Below are 14053 nucleotides of genomic sequence, written 5' to 3' on the forward strand. Positions count from 1 at the left end.
AGGTCCTACCGGGAGTCGAACCCAGGTCGCTGGATTCAAAGTCCAGAGTGCTAACCACTACACCATAGAACCAATTTGTTTTCTTGTTCTCAGGTAAAATATATATACTTTCCTGTGGAATTGATCTGTTTTTTACCCAAAAACAATCTAGAAAAGTTATAAAGAATTCTCTGAGGGAGATTGATATAATCAGTGGAATTAATTTGTCTTTTACAAAGAGAATGATTTATATTTCTATTCAATTCATTACACTAAATGAATATACATAGTTTTTCTTGTCAAAACACTTAAAACGAAATGTATATATCAAGGTTTCTAACAAGATACTCTCCTGCCACAAAGCCTCATTGTCAATGTAAAGAACCAACAAAAGGGTAGAATAAATCTGTTATTATTCAATTTCTAAGGCCAAATGTGTTTAAAAAAAGAATGGATGTAACAATGTACATAATCTCTCCCTATAATAAACAATGGCGAAGCCCAAATGTCGAAACAATATACCTATTCTACACTTGGAACTCAAGGGAACTGGAATGATCCTCCTATGTCTGTATTCGCTGCTGGGGGTTTAATGGCCACCCAAAGTAGAGATATAGAGATTGCAATAAGTCCTGACCAGACATATACAACAGTCGGTGTTCTTCCCCGTCTTCCCATTAGTCCCTTTGCAAAGGGATAGAGATGAGCTAGAACCCAGAAGCTAAAGAACACACCTCCTAGCAAGTTGCTCCACTGGGGACTGGTACTGTATATTGTGCGCACAGATGCAACTGCTATTGCAATCAAGTTAACCATTATGATTGTGAGTGGCGGTATCATCAGGGATGTCCACTTGAAGATGTAGAGATCAAGAAAATCATCGTCTGCATCATCCCCAGCAGATTTTGATGTTAGAGTGAATGATATCTCAATCCCTGCAAGCACCTTCAGTAGTCCCTGGAGTACTGCAGCAAGATGGGCACTTGTGCCTCCAATTAACCAGAACTGCTCATTCCTCCACCATTCTTCTAGTTCAATGCCAGACCACTTGATCTCAAGCACAGCAAGGGCACAAAGGGTCAAGGTGATGATCAATAGGTACACGAGGAAGGTTACATTGAGAGACTGGACTATGAACTGACCGGAAAATAAGGAAAGTGCAGGAAGGAAGCAATAAACAATGAGGAAAATGGAGGTGAAAGGATAGATTCCAACATTGAGGTAGGCAATCCTTTGCAGAAGCTTTAACTTGGGGCCAGCCAAAATGGCATTGTTGCGGGAGAAGAATATCTCAACAGAGCCAGTGGCCCACCTCAGAACCTGATGAAGTCGATCAGTTAGATTTATAGGAGCAGTCCCTCTGAAAGCATCCCTCTTGGTCACGCAATAGACAGATTTCCATCCCCGTTCATGCATCCTATACCCTGTGACAACATCCTCCGTCACAGATCCATAAATCCACCCAACTTCATGTCCCCATTCAGTCTTATCTTCATACCAGCAAGAAATGACACTGATTGCCTCTCCAACGGTTGCTGGAACTAGAGGCTCCCGAGGCATGGTAAGGGCACCAGGTGGACGTCCATTCTTAATAGATGGATGATCAGCAAGGGGCTGGCCTTGAAATGCTGCCACTCGGATAGAATCAACAAGCATACTAGAGTTTCCAAATCTCTTTGGAATAAGAGCAATATTCATTTCTTCATCATCATATGTCCCCATTCCAAGTGACCGGCTGTCTTCTGAAGAAACTTCACTGGCAGGAGTAGTTGCAACCTTCCTGCGACGGGGAAAGCAGCAACCACAGCAATCACTCTTTTCTACCGACAGAGGGGGGTCAAAGCCATAGATGGCAGTCCTTCGAAAGAGGCATCCTGTTCCAACATATACAGGACCCTGAATTCCATCAAGAGCTCGCATGTTGATATCGAAGAAAACAGTGTTATGATTGGCATAGCGATCAGATGGATCTATTCCTTCAAATCTTTGAGGAAACTGGACATAACAAAGGCGTTCACCACCACTGTCCATCATGTAGCACATTCCTTCTCTTAAAGCTCGGGAATTGAAAACATAGTGGTCACAGTCAAGATTAAGAATGAAGGGGCCATTGGACATTATGGCTGAGGATCGAACCAGGGCATTCATAGCCCCAGCCTTTTTGTTGTGATCATAACCAGGTCGTTTTTCACGAGAAACATAAACCAACATGGGAAGGCGAACGTCTACTTCACTTAGATCCATGGAATTTCCATCACCAGCAGAACCTGCTAATGGTTCATCATTGGGAGGATCCAACATCACCTGCAGTACGATAAAGATCAGCTTTAATCAATACATTATCAGTTATCAATCCAGTTATCATATCTAAGGAGTTCACATAGTCCTTTAATAAAAAAAATTGTTAAATATTTTAGAAAAATATAGTTTCCCCTATAACAACACTCGACCTAAGTGATAAAGGGGAAAAAAGAGATTGAATTGAGATCCTAATTTTATCCATTTACAAGTTAACAGCTTAGACATTGTAGAAAAAATAATCACCTGTATAATACTGGCATGATCACCCCTGGAGTGCTCTGGAGCAGGAATTGTCCATGTGCCAGGCCAATGGGTTTCATCAGTCATCCAAGTAGCTTTTGGAATCTTCAAACTTTCAATGGTTTCATCGCTATCGTTCTCCCTCCACTTCTTCAAAGCCTTAAGCTCATTCCTAGTATTGAAGGCATCCGAACGTCGCCGGATTGAATCAGAAAGGCCATTAATCCGAACCTTGAATTCATCGTACTCGCGTTTCACACGCCTGCGATCTCTAACAAAATCATGGCGTACTTTATTCTTATAAGGATCTCTCTTCATATTAAAATAGGATTCAGGGTTTCTTGGCTCAATATCATGTTTCCGACAAAAAGGAACCCAAAGGTTGGCAAAACTAGCAGCCTCTGCCATAGCCTCAAAGGTAAGAAGGGCACCTCCATCATCAGAGACATAACACGCGAGCTTCTCAACAGGATAATCAGAAGCCAAAATTGACAGAATGGTGTTTGCAGTGACAAGAGGTGGTTCTTTTTCTGGATCAGCAGTAGAAACAAAGACATCTACACCAGGAAGATCAGATTTTCCCGCTGGGTTACTAGGACTGGCTGTTTCAAACTTGTCTTTCAAAACAGCGAGGTCAGCCGTCCGATTAATGGGACAGAGCTTAGGAAGCTGGTCAAGTAGCCAAGAGAAGGCAAACCAGATTTCACAAACCACAGACATGCCCCATAGCCAGATTGCATCTTCATTGGGATTGGTGATTCTCCATTCCATAAAGAATCCAAGAGCCACCATCCGAACAAGGATTAAGATCCTGAAAGAACATGTTCAATATAATTAACATGAGTACTTCAAACATACATCTTATTTAACTTAGATAAACATAGATACAAAAAGAGGAGGGAAACTAGCTCGCTTAAGTGGTTCAATTAAATGCTATGGCAGAAAACGAAGGAAAAAATATAAAGTAACGCAAAAGAAGCAAATTTGCATATATTTATATTTGAGGTAATCATCGAATCACATTAAAATGCAAGTAGAACAGAACTTACACTTAAAGAATTCTCACGCTGTAAACCTAAGTTCTATCCGTAACTTATAAAATGAAGTAATTAACATAGTTGAATGACACAAATCAGTATCAAGAGACAAAAATATATTTATATCAGAAAAAAAAAATTACCAACTTGAAAATATAATATATGATCAAAACAATCTAGAAATTTTAAATAAAGCATCAAGATCTCTCCATCAATAAAACATCATCCAAAGGATATATATAGAAGATGAAAGGAAAAGATTAGCATAGCCGAACAGAAGGGAGAAAGCACAAACTATTATCATACCGATATGGACTTAGAACTGCAGCTGATACATTCCATTTGCGCGAAAGTGGCTTCCATTGCTTATCATTGAAAACTTTTGTATTGTCACCAACTCCATCACCATCTCCATTTACATCACCCTTGGGCCACACAGCGTTTCCATACCCATAACTCCTCTTAGTTTCATACAAAAAATCACTATAATCAAACTCATTTGTACTCTGGCTCCTCACCAACCGAGACTCGGTGGATTTCACCACCGGTAAACTCCTTTCCAAATTGAAAGCCTCCGTCTTATGGTCATCAACTGCCATCCCAGACAAATCCGGCTCAACATAAGCCTCTTTACATCCAGGACAAATCCCATCACCATTACTCAAAGCATCCCTATAACAATCCTTACAAATCTTGAAATCACATTCACACGGGACTATTTCTATACCCTGTGAATCAATCATGGTCCTTGCATTGCATCCAGGTAGAGCACAAAAGGATCCTTTAAAGCTGGTTTCACTTTCAATTACTTTTTCCTTCGAAAGGGCGCGTGTAGCACGATTGTGACCACCAGTAAACAAAGAACTAGACATATATTGGTCTTCTCTTCTTTCTGAATCATTATTGAATTTTTGTGGCGATAACTCCAAGGATAACGGCTGGTTATCTGGCGTTGGCGGTATGTGAACTTGGTAAGTAGCATATTCCGAGTTGCTGATTTCAGTTTCAGAGTCGAGATCGTCTATGGAGGCACTGAGGTGGTGAATTGTGGGCGTTCTTCTCGCCATTGCTTGTCTTCGTCTCTCTTCAGCCATCAAAAATATAGAAACTTGAGAAAGTTTAAGTAAACTGAAAAGACAAAGACTTTATCTTTCAGAAAAAAACAGAGATAAAAAAGAAACAACTCTGACTGTCTCAAACTGAGAAGACTGTTTCTTGGAAGCTAAAACGATAAACCCATCAATTAAAAGATGAAGAAAAATACAAAAACGTACCAATTAGAACAAATCAACTAACCCCAAAACGACCAAGTCCAGACTCTCAATTAATCTCAAGTCTCAACCCTTAACCACTACAATTTTTTACCCTTAAAAGAATAATATTATTTTAACAATGGAAGAACCAATAAGAAAGCGAAAGGGCTCTCAAAAAAGGCCAAAAAATTGTTGCTCTATACGAGCTTCAATGGTTGTTTTGGCAACTTCTTTGTAAAAGTAAAGAAGATAAATGAATGCATTTACAGCTAAGTTGGATTGAATTTGTTTTGGCAAGTGCAGAGAGAGACGGAAAGTGAATGCCAAAAGATGGAAAGTTTGATTTGTCCTCTGCTGTGAAGGAAATTTGAAATGAGAGAACTCTGAAGAGAGGCCGGCCTAGTAATAGCATATCAAAGTATGAACTAGGAAGAAGCGAAAATTTTGGGTATTTATAGGGTCTTTTTAGGAATTTGAAGAGTCCAGTACTCCAGTTCAAGCCGTAGTTTACGCGGTTTTTGGGTTTTGATCTGCTGTAGTAAGTCGCTGATGTTTTTCTACAACTGGATAATGGTCATAAGAGACATATATTTTTTTTTTTTTTTTTCAAAGTGGAAAAATTAGATTTAAACCCTTTAATTAAAATATTAATTTCAGTATTGAGATTAATTTTAAAAAAAAAAAAATTATGAAACTTAACACTTGATATCTTGTCCAGTAAGAAAGGAATGTTTAAATGTTTATTTAAGTAATTAAATTATTATAAATAATTCATATATTATATATACAAATATTGAATTTGGATTTCGTTTTCATTATAAGGCATGTGTTACATAACCTAATTTTCAGGTTAAAAATATATTTTAAAATGGATCATATGATTTGCTTTTATATTTTTATTATATGAGAATTAAAATATATTATTGACATATAAAAATGATTTTAGTTTGTAACCTATAGATGAAGCAAATAATCAAAGTTTATCATACTTATGTTATGATGATGATCTGGTCAACGGTTATGATGAAGGGTGAAGAGGGTAATTGTTTTGTTGGAATGTAGATTCGGGTGCAGAGTAGAGTGGCTCATAAAGAATAGCCGTATTGGGAATTTCTGACTTCACGCGGCACCAATAATAAGGAGCTGTAAATGGCCGTTCCCACTACAGAACAACAAATTATTTTTGAATTAAATTTTAATTAATTAATTACTGATTAGGAACTATTAATAGATAATACCTAGGATCTCTTCTAGGATTCCTTCTCTTTACTAAAGGAATTATTATATAACCATATCTCATTAAAATGCTTTCATTATTTATTAAAAATTCTCCTTTTTAAATTTTAAATTTATCCATTTAAGACTTTGAATGTGAATATTTCTTCATTCAGATTAATGTCAAGATTATGGCATTAAATAAGGGATAGTCTTGAAATTACATATTTTGATGAGGGACATTATTAGGACAATAAAAGTTGGTGATGATAATATTATAAGAATGACCATCCACCTAATAGAGCGAAAAATGGTAAATGTAAAATAAAGTAATTAAAACGGTTAGTTACAATATGAAACCATACCAATACTTTCTAAATGCACACGGTCTTTAATTAAAAATAATAACCATAACATTTGGCACACCCAAACTGACTGCCTAACCGGCTTCAAGATTTATTAAATTCAGGTTTTGTTAAATGGTTTTGGAAGATTGTTCATGAACTTGGAAGGTGGCCTAGGCAGGCTTTACACCATCTCAGATTGACTTTCAACATGGCTGTCACCTGGTGGCTAAATTCAAAACTTTAGTTGGTAATTAATTAAAAAAAATAGTAATATTAAAGAAAAAAAGAACGTGACCATGTTATTTGATTGAAATAAAATAAAAAAATAGAGAGTACCTTAAACTGAAGATAAGCCCAAAACGGCCGGAGAATTAGGAATGTTATTGTTAGTGCGATGGGATGGATGGAAAAGGTTTGACAAAATGTAAAAAGTTTGGTGTGGGGGAAGAAGTGAACACCTGGAACCCATCATGTCAAACATGCATGATGGTGTTCACATGCTATGTGCACTTACAAATTATATTCAAATCAAACAAAATAGCTTTTGTTTGTTGGCGTGATTGCAGGATTTACTTTCATCAAACCCACGCCCGTTATGGAATTTCTTTTTATTTATTTATGAAAAAATTTAATTTTTTTGTTTTTTTTGTTGGGTAACTGATAATCATATAAAAAATAAAGAATTATAACTTAAACGGGATGAACCTGAAAAAAGCACGATTCTAAACAATCAAGGGAGCGAGAATGTACACTCTTTACACACGCATCAACACCCTTTAAACAGCCAAAACAAGGGCCAAGATGGCTAAGCAAGCAGCAGCAGGCACAACACAAGACACCAAAAAAATTAGGCATGACAATGTTCCCCTGGATTTCGGGGATCCATCCCGCCCTGCCCCATATGGGGCGGGGAAGCCCCGGTTTTTTCCGGGATAGGGGCGGGGGTGGGGGGTGTTTTAATCCCCGTCCTCGGGGGTGGGTGATGCCTTTCCCTTGGGCCGCCCCGTATATAATATATAAAATTAAAAAAATGTATATATATATTTACTTTTCACTAATATCCCTATATTTCACCTAATTATACAATTATCCTACCTATATAAACCCATATTTTCCTAATTTCCCTCACCCTAAACAATTGAACAAGAACAAACCCCGACCCATATTTATGTATAATTAATTATGTTTACACGATTAATTTAAGTGTTTGTCATGTGAACGAGAATTAACTATTGTGTTTGGTAATGCTTAAATTAATTTATGTTTATATAAACTTAACGGGGCGGGGATGGGCCTCCAACATTCCCCTTTGAGGCGGGGAAGGGAAATTCCTGAAATTCCCGTAACGGGGATGGGGCGGGGGTGGGGAATGATTTTGAGGGTGGGGATGGGTATGGTGAATGAGATCCTCGCCTAGCCCCGCCCCATTGCCATGCCTAAAAAAAAAACACCACCAGCCTGGAAACAGCGGCAAAAACCAGTTTGAGAAAGACCAACCACAGCCACAAAATTGAAAAAAACAAAATTAAATATTTAGGAAGGATTTAACAAACATAATGAATATATTAAACAAAATTATAAATTAATCCATGAATGGAATGGGTTCCATTTCTTGTTATATTTATTTATTTCATAAATAAGAATGTTTAATGAATATAATAAAAATGAAGAAATATTCAATAAATTACTATAATACTATTTATAAAAAATTAGCAAGAATGAAATTCAAACAAAATGAAGTCGGTAAGGGATGGCTTATTAGGGTAGAATAGTAAATTAAACATTTAATACATGAATGGAACGGGTTTTATTTATTTTTAAAGGTAGATTCCAATCAACCAAACAAGAAGCTTCTAATTTCACATCACATTTCTTCTCTTCACCCCAATTAATCTGAACTAATAGTCTCCATTAAATTATATATTTTGACTGGAAGGATTTCGTGCTTTTTATTTTCTCAATAATAATAAGCTTAATCAAATAATATACAACAACTATTTAAGACCTGGACCAGGTCTTTGTGACAACATTATATATATATAAGATCTTTATTTTTAATTGAATAAAAAATATGGGTTATTTTTATAATCATAACTCAAGGGAAAGCACATTATCAGACTAATAAAAATTTAATTTCACCTACAATTGGTCTGAGAATGGATCAAAATTGGGTTGAACTTGTGGATATCCCCTTAACTTAAAGAAANACATAATGAATATATTAAACAAAAATTATAAATTAATCCATGAATGGAATGGGTTCCATTTCTTGTTATATTTATTTATTTCATAAATAAGAATGTTTAATGAATATAATAAAAATGAAGAAATATTCAATAAATTACTATAATACTATTTATAAAAAATTAGCAAGAATGAAATTCAAACAAAATGAAGTCGGTAAGGGATGGCTTATTAGGGTAGAATAGTAAATTAAACATTTAATACATGAATGGAACGGGTTTTATTTATTTTTAAAGGTAGATTCCAATCAACCAAACAAGAAGCTTCTAATTTCACATCACATTTCTTCTCTTCACCCCAATTAATCTGAACTAATAGTCTCCATTAAATTATATATTTTGACTGGAAGGATTTCGTGCTTTTTATTTTCTCAATAATAATAAGCTTAATCAAATAATATACAACAACTATTTAAGACCTGGACCAGGTCTTTGTGACAACATTATATATATATAAGATCTTTATTTTTAATTGAATAAAAAATATCGGTGATTTTTATAATCATAACTCAAGGGAAAGCACATTATCAGACTAATAAAAATTTAATTTCACCTACAATTGGTCTGAGAATGGATCAAAATTGGGTTGAACTTGTGGATATCCCCTTAACTTAAAGAAAGTAGTGATTGTTATATAGAATTTAAATTTATGAAAATTCTATTACAATTTCATAAATGGGTATGGAATGTGACATATCAATAATGTTTTAATAAAACGTCAGCCTGCTTTTAACTTTTATAATGATGGTTTTGGAGATTACTCACTTGTAGATAAATTGCCTTGATCTTAGCTAATAATCATGTCATTCACCAATCATTCTATGTTTGGATTTTTTTGTTGTTATTTATTATTATTATTATTATTATTATTATTATTAGGGATATTTGAACAAGTTTACACGTATCCAACTAATCATTCAGGACTATCATAAATATTATAGTTAGACGAATAAACCTTCCTATCATATTAGGTCTGAATGTATGTATTTACTCAATTACGATGTGTATGCAATCACGAGTGCTATATGTTGGTTAATTGTAATAGAATGCAGCCTTTCAAACATGGTATATGTGCATGTTATGAGTATTAATATCAGGGAGAACGACATGTTTCCACCCAAGGTTTGGCAAAACGACACTTTCCCACCCTTCAAGTTTCAAAATGATACTTTCTCACATTTTGTTAGGTTCTGTTATATTTTTCGTTAATATTTTATTGAAAAGACAAGAATACTCTTAAATATTTAACTTTATAATTTTTTAATTAGCCAAAAAGTCAAATATTAAAAAGTCAAAAAAGAAAAAATAGTTAACCTCACCTAAAAAATTGAGAGTAATGCTATGAAATTGTTTAAAATTAAATGACCTAAATATTTATTTATAATGTCATCAATATCTCATTACTATTATTCAATAATCCACTAAATTTATAATATTTTTCATTTTTACTAATTAACATAGAAAATCAATATTTCTAATTAATTAAATAAATAAATACATCTTTACACTTGAACTAATAAATAATCGAGTAAAGATTTTAACTTAACTAAAGTTTAATTTATAATAAACTATTTAAAGGTATTTTCATCTTTTCTATCAAATATTAAGAGAAAATACTAATAGAACCTGGCAAAAGGTGGAAAAGTGTCATTTTGAAACTTAATGGGTGGGAAAGTGTTGTTTTGTCAAACCTTGGGTGGAAAATTCGCTCTCCCTTAATATAATGTGCAAATTGTTACCGCATTAGGCGGGTGTACCCTGTACATACACTCATCACCTCTTTTATTTTATTTTATTTTTATAATTTGAAAAATTATAATTAAATTATGTTTCATAATAAAGTTTTTATTGATTACAAACACATACACGATTTGTCCAGTCACAAATATATATATATATATTTCAACATAAGTGTGTGTATCCATTCAATTACGACATGGGTATGCCACGGATATTGTAGTTAAACGGATAAACACATACACTCATCACCTTTTTTTTTTTTTTTTTTAATTTGAAAAATTATAATTGAATTATGTTTCATAATAAAGTTTTTACTGATTATGAACACATGTGTATCCATTCAATTATGACCTGGGTATGCCACGAATATTGTAGTTAAACGGATAAACCTTCCTAATATATTATGTTTGAATATATGTATTTACTCAATTACGGTGTATACTATCACAATCTATATATATATATCATAATTAATAAATGGTGTGTCGTAATTAGACAAATACATCCCTTCAATAATATAATATATACGTTTATTTGTTGTATGTATTAATATAATGTGTTGAAATTAAACGAATGGACGTAAGCCTCACTTTGACTATGTATATATATACGTAAAATAAGTCATAACAATGATGCCACTAAATTACATGTTTGTCAACACATATCAGCTGGATGTAAAAAGGATAATTTTGGTTCTCATTTACTTGTTTCTTAAATTTCTTCTCCTTGGAGGTCAAATGAAAGATACATTAATGGTGGCCTGAGCAGAGAATTAGTAACAAGATTTTATAAAATAATAAAATGCTACACGCAATTGAGAATTGATCCCTTCAAACCTTCATGATCATCAATAGCTAGCAACACATTGAATCAATTTTTGTCATATGCCAAGAATTTGATGACCCCTTCCCTTCCCCTAACCCAACGCCATTGTTAATTCTTTGAAAACTTGACAGAAACAAACACGTGAATTTGAATCTATTAATTTAACAAAGCGGAGATACAATTTCACCGGCACGTTTTTATATTAAAAGATTTAAAAAAACAAATGTAAAATATATAATATTGATAGGCATTGTTATAAAGCAGTGAATTGGATATAGGAAACCTAATCCTTGTTAACGTCATAAATTAATGTGAAGAACTAGGTTTCGGTATTGACTTTCATTTGAGCTTGGTTCTATATGAGGTCCCGTAAAACTATTCTTATCAACAGTGGCGGATCCATAAAATTTTTTTAGGATAGGCCAAAATAAAAACTAATTATATATTAATATTTTTATTAGGGTGGGTCAAAATCCAAAAATTATATATATTAATATTTAAAAAAAAAATTGAGAGTGGGTGGATCCGCCCCTGCTTATCAATGAGATTGATACCAATAAACTACCTCTGGGTAGTTTGGCAGTTTGCTTGAGACTCTTGGATGTATTATTCAAGTGGTTTTGAGTTCAAATTCCCATGATTACTAATAAAGAGTAGTCATTAGCTTGATTAGTAAATACGGGTACGGCAAAAAAATAGTACGAGAATTTTACAGGTATGATATGATAAATGATGAAAAATATGTTTGTAAAAATTCGGATATGGAAAAAATACGGTATGGGTATATACGGGTTTAATACAGCACATTGTCAATAATACATTTTGAAAAATATGGCAATATCAATCATAGTTTTAGCACTTTTCATGGGCCATTTGGTTAAAATCGATATAGCATTTCAAATATACGAGTACGGCAAAATAATGGTACGGAAATTTTACGGGTATGATACAAGAAACGATGAAAAATACATTTGTAAAAATTCGGATATGGGAATAATTCGCGAATAATAAGGCTGAGGCATATAATTCACGAATAATACGATTAGGCTGATAAAATACGACAATTCGCAAATAATACGTGAATTATATAGTTCGGTGTATAATACGCGAATTTACTAATTAGGGCCATTAGAGGTTTACGTGGCTATTAACTTCAGGATCCAAGGAGAATAGTTGAGATATATGCAAGCTAGTCTAAATACGAACAAAAATAAAAAAAGATTGATACCAGTATTTTATTGCGAGGCAATAATATTAACAAACTATAATTTTCATCTGAAAATTTAGGATCCTTTGGTTTGAGATCTAATGATAATTTTCAAAATTAAGATATAACCCAAAATTAGACTTGTATCTTAAAATATATATTAACATAATACCCAAACACTTTTTTCTAATTAAAAGATTATGGAAATATAGAAAATGAGTTTTGTTTATCTATCTTATATTGATATTTTAAATTATATCCCAAAATTTAATCCCAAGAACATACGTTTTCCTTATGTTTGGGCCTTACTTGAGCAAACCTTCATTTTATTAAGTTTACCCAATTCGGTCCAAATTCACTTATTTAAGTCCATTAAAATACTCGACAATAATGGAGCAAATTAGCAATATATTGCTTTCTCGTTATGGTTTCCTCCAAACGATTTAGAGTGAAGATTTACAAGACTACCAATTTCTTTACAAGAAGTATCTCATAAAAGATATTTTAGATTACATAAGTGGAGACTTCGGTCTCCACAGTCCACACCCACTTCCTCCATTTTCGCTCTCCCACTGGTAGAAGCCATCAACGGTCTTGCAAGGCCACAACGTTGCCCAAGCAAGGTTGTGATTGTGACCTTGTAAGGTCACTGTTGTAGCCACAATGGTGACCTTTACAAGGCCAATGCTGTTGAATAACTATTAGCCACATTTGTTAGCATATGTCACTGATTAAACGTATAAAGTAGTAATATCTTTGTTGCAAAATTAAATGATGCTTTGGTTGGATAGTTTTAACTTTTTTTTTTCACTTTTATATGACTTCACATCTTGATTATATAACAATAGTTGAAGACGGAGTAGACATTAAACGTGTTATTTGAAATAAGATTAGAGATATTAATGTAGATTTTTCCTAGTTAATTACTTCAAAAGGTAACAAATTTGGTATAATAAATTAATGCTATAGATTTTTCATGAGATGTTCTCAAACAAGGAGTATAATCATCATGAAGACATTATCTGGATTCCAACATCAAGAAGGCAAACCTCGATGCAATACTGGAATGGTTTACAATATCATTGATTGAGAGCCATAATCAGGTGCTTAACATGGCCTGAGAAATACTTCCGAGAATGTTCTAGGTTATACCATCAACAAAATGCGGCTCATTGATTAAGGGCATAATTCTCAAACTACTAAGAGCCACAATCGGGTGCTTGACATGGCTTGAGAAAACTTTGAGAATGTTTTACATTACAGTTCCAACTTGGGTACCCAAATCTCGGTTCTAGTTCCTTGAACTGGTGCAATCGGTATCGGAATCGCAAAGTATCGGTTCCATACGTTTGTGAACCAAAACTAACTCGTACAGTGTCAGTTTCAGATAAGAATTGGAACCAAAACACCGAGTACCTGTCGGTTCCTTTGCACACCCCTACTTGAAATGACTTTGTTGACCATTAGTTGACCATGTGTTGGGTTTATGGTAGTATGATTATCGTAATACCCTTTCAAATTTTAAAATATTATTGACATATACATATTTTATACCCGTAACTGAATAATGAAATGACATTTTATAATAGGGTTTTTAAAATTTTATTAGCCAATTATAATATTTTCCTCTAGGAAATGACGATACTACCCAAAACTGTTAACAAAA

General features: G+C 33.8%; 1 protein-coding gene and 1 non-coding gene across 3 annotated transcripts; both read right to left on the reverse strand.

Annotated features, from left to right (window-relative positions):
• TRNAQ-UUG lies at positions 1-72 on the reverse strand. Its single transcript has one exon. It is a non-coding gene; the product is annotated as a tRNA-Gln (tRNA).
• A 275-nt stretch (positions 73-347) lies between these two features.
• Positions 348-5223, reverse strand: LOC116108615 (cellulose synthase-like protein D2). Of its 2 annotated transcripts, XM_031394856.1 has the most exons (4): positions 4832-5223; positions 3864-4641; positions 2524-3331; positions 348-2283 (listed from the first exon to the last, which is right to left on the reverse strand). In XM_031394856.1, the coding sequence occupies exons 2-4, from the start codon at positions 4622-4624 to the stop codon at positions 520-522; spliced, it is 3333 nt and encodes a 1110-aa protein (XP_031250716.1). In that variant the 5' UTR covers positions 4625-4641; positions 4832-5223; the 3' UTR covers positions 348-519. The 2 variants fall into 2 exon arrangements, with proteins under 2 accessions (XP_031250716.1, XP_031250715.1); XM_031394855.1 differs by having other exon boundaries at positions 3864-5223.
• Positions 5224-14053: the final 8830 nt, after the last annotated feature.

This window comes from Pistacia vera, unplaced genomic scaffold (genome assembly GCF_008641045.1).
Source record: "Pistacia vera cultivar Batoury unplaced genomic scaffold, PisVer_v2 Contig567, whole genome shotgun sequence".
NCBI lineage: Eukaryota > Viridiplantae > Streptophyta > Magnoliopsida > Sapindales > Anacardiaceae > Pistacia > Pistacia vera.

Excerpts from the sequence above, each read along its gene's own strand:
- LOC116108615 (XM_031394855.1), bottom strand. The coding sequence starts at position 4,651 with ATGGCTGAAGAGAGACGAAGACAAGCAATGGCGAGAAGAACGCCCACA. Across the intron at positions 3,332-3,863 it reads GCAGTTCTAAGTCCATATCG|GATCTTAATCCTTGTTCGGA; the intron begins GTATGATAATAG and ends ATGTTCTTTCAG. Across the intron at positions 2,284-2,523 it reads ATCATGCCAGTATTATACAG|GTGATGTTGGATCCTCCCAA; the intron begins GTGATTATTTTT and ends ATCGTACTGCAG.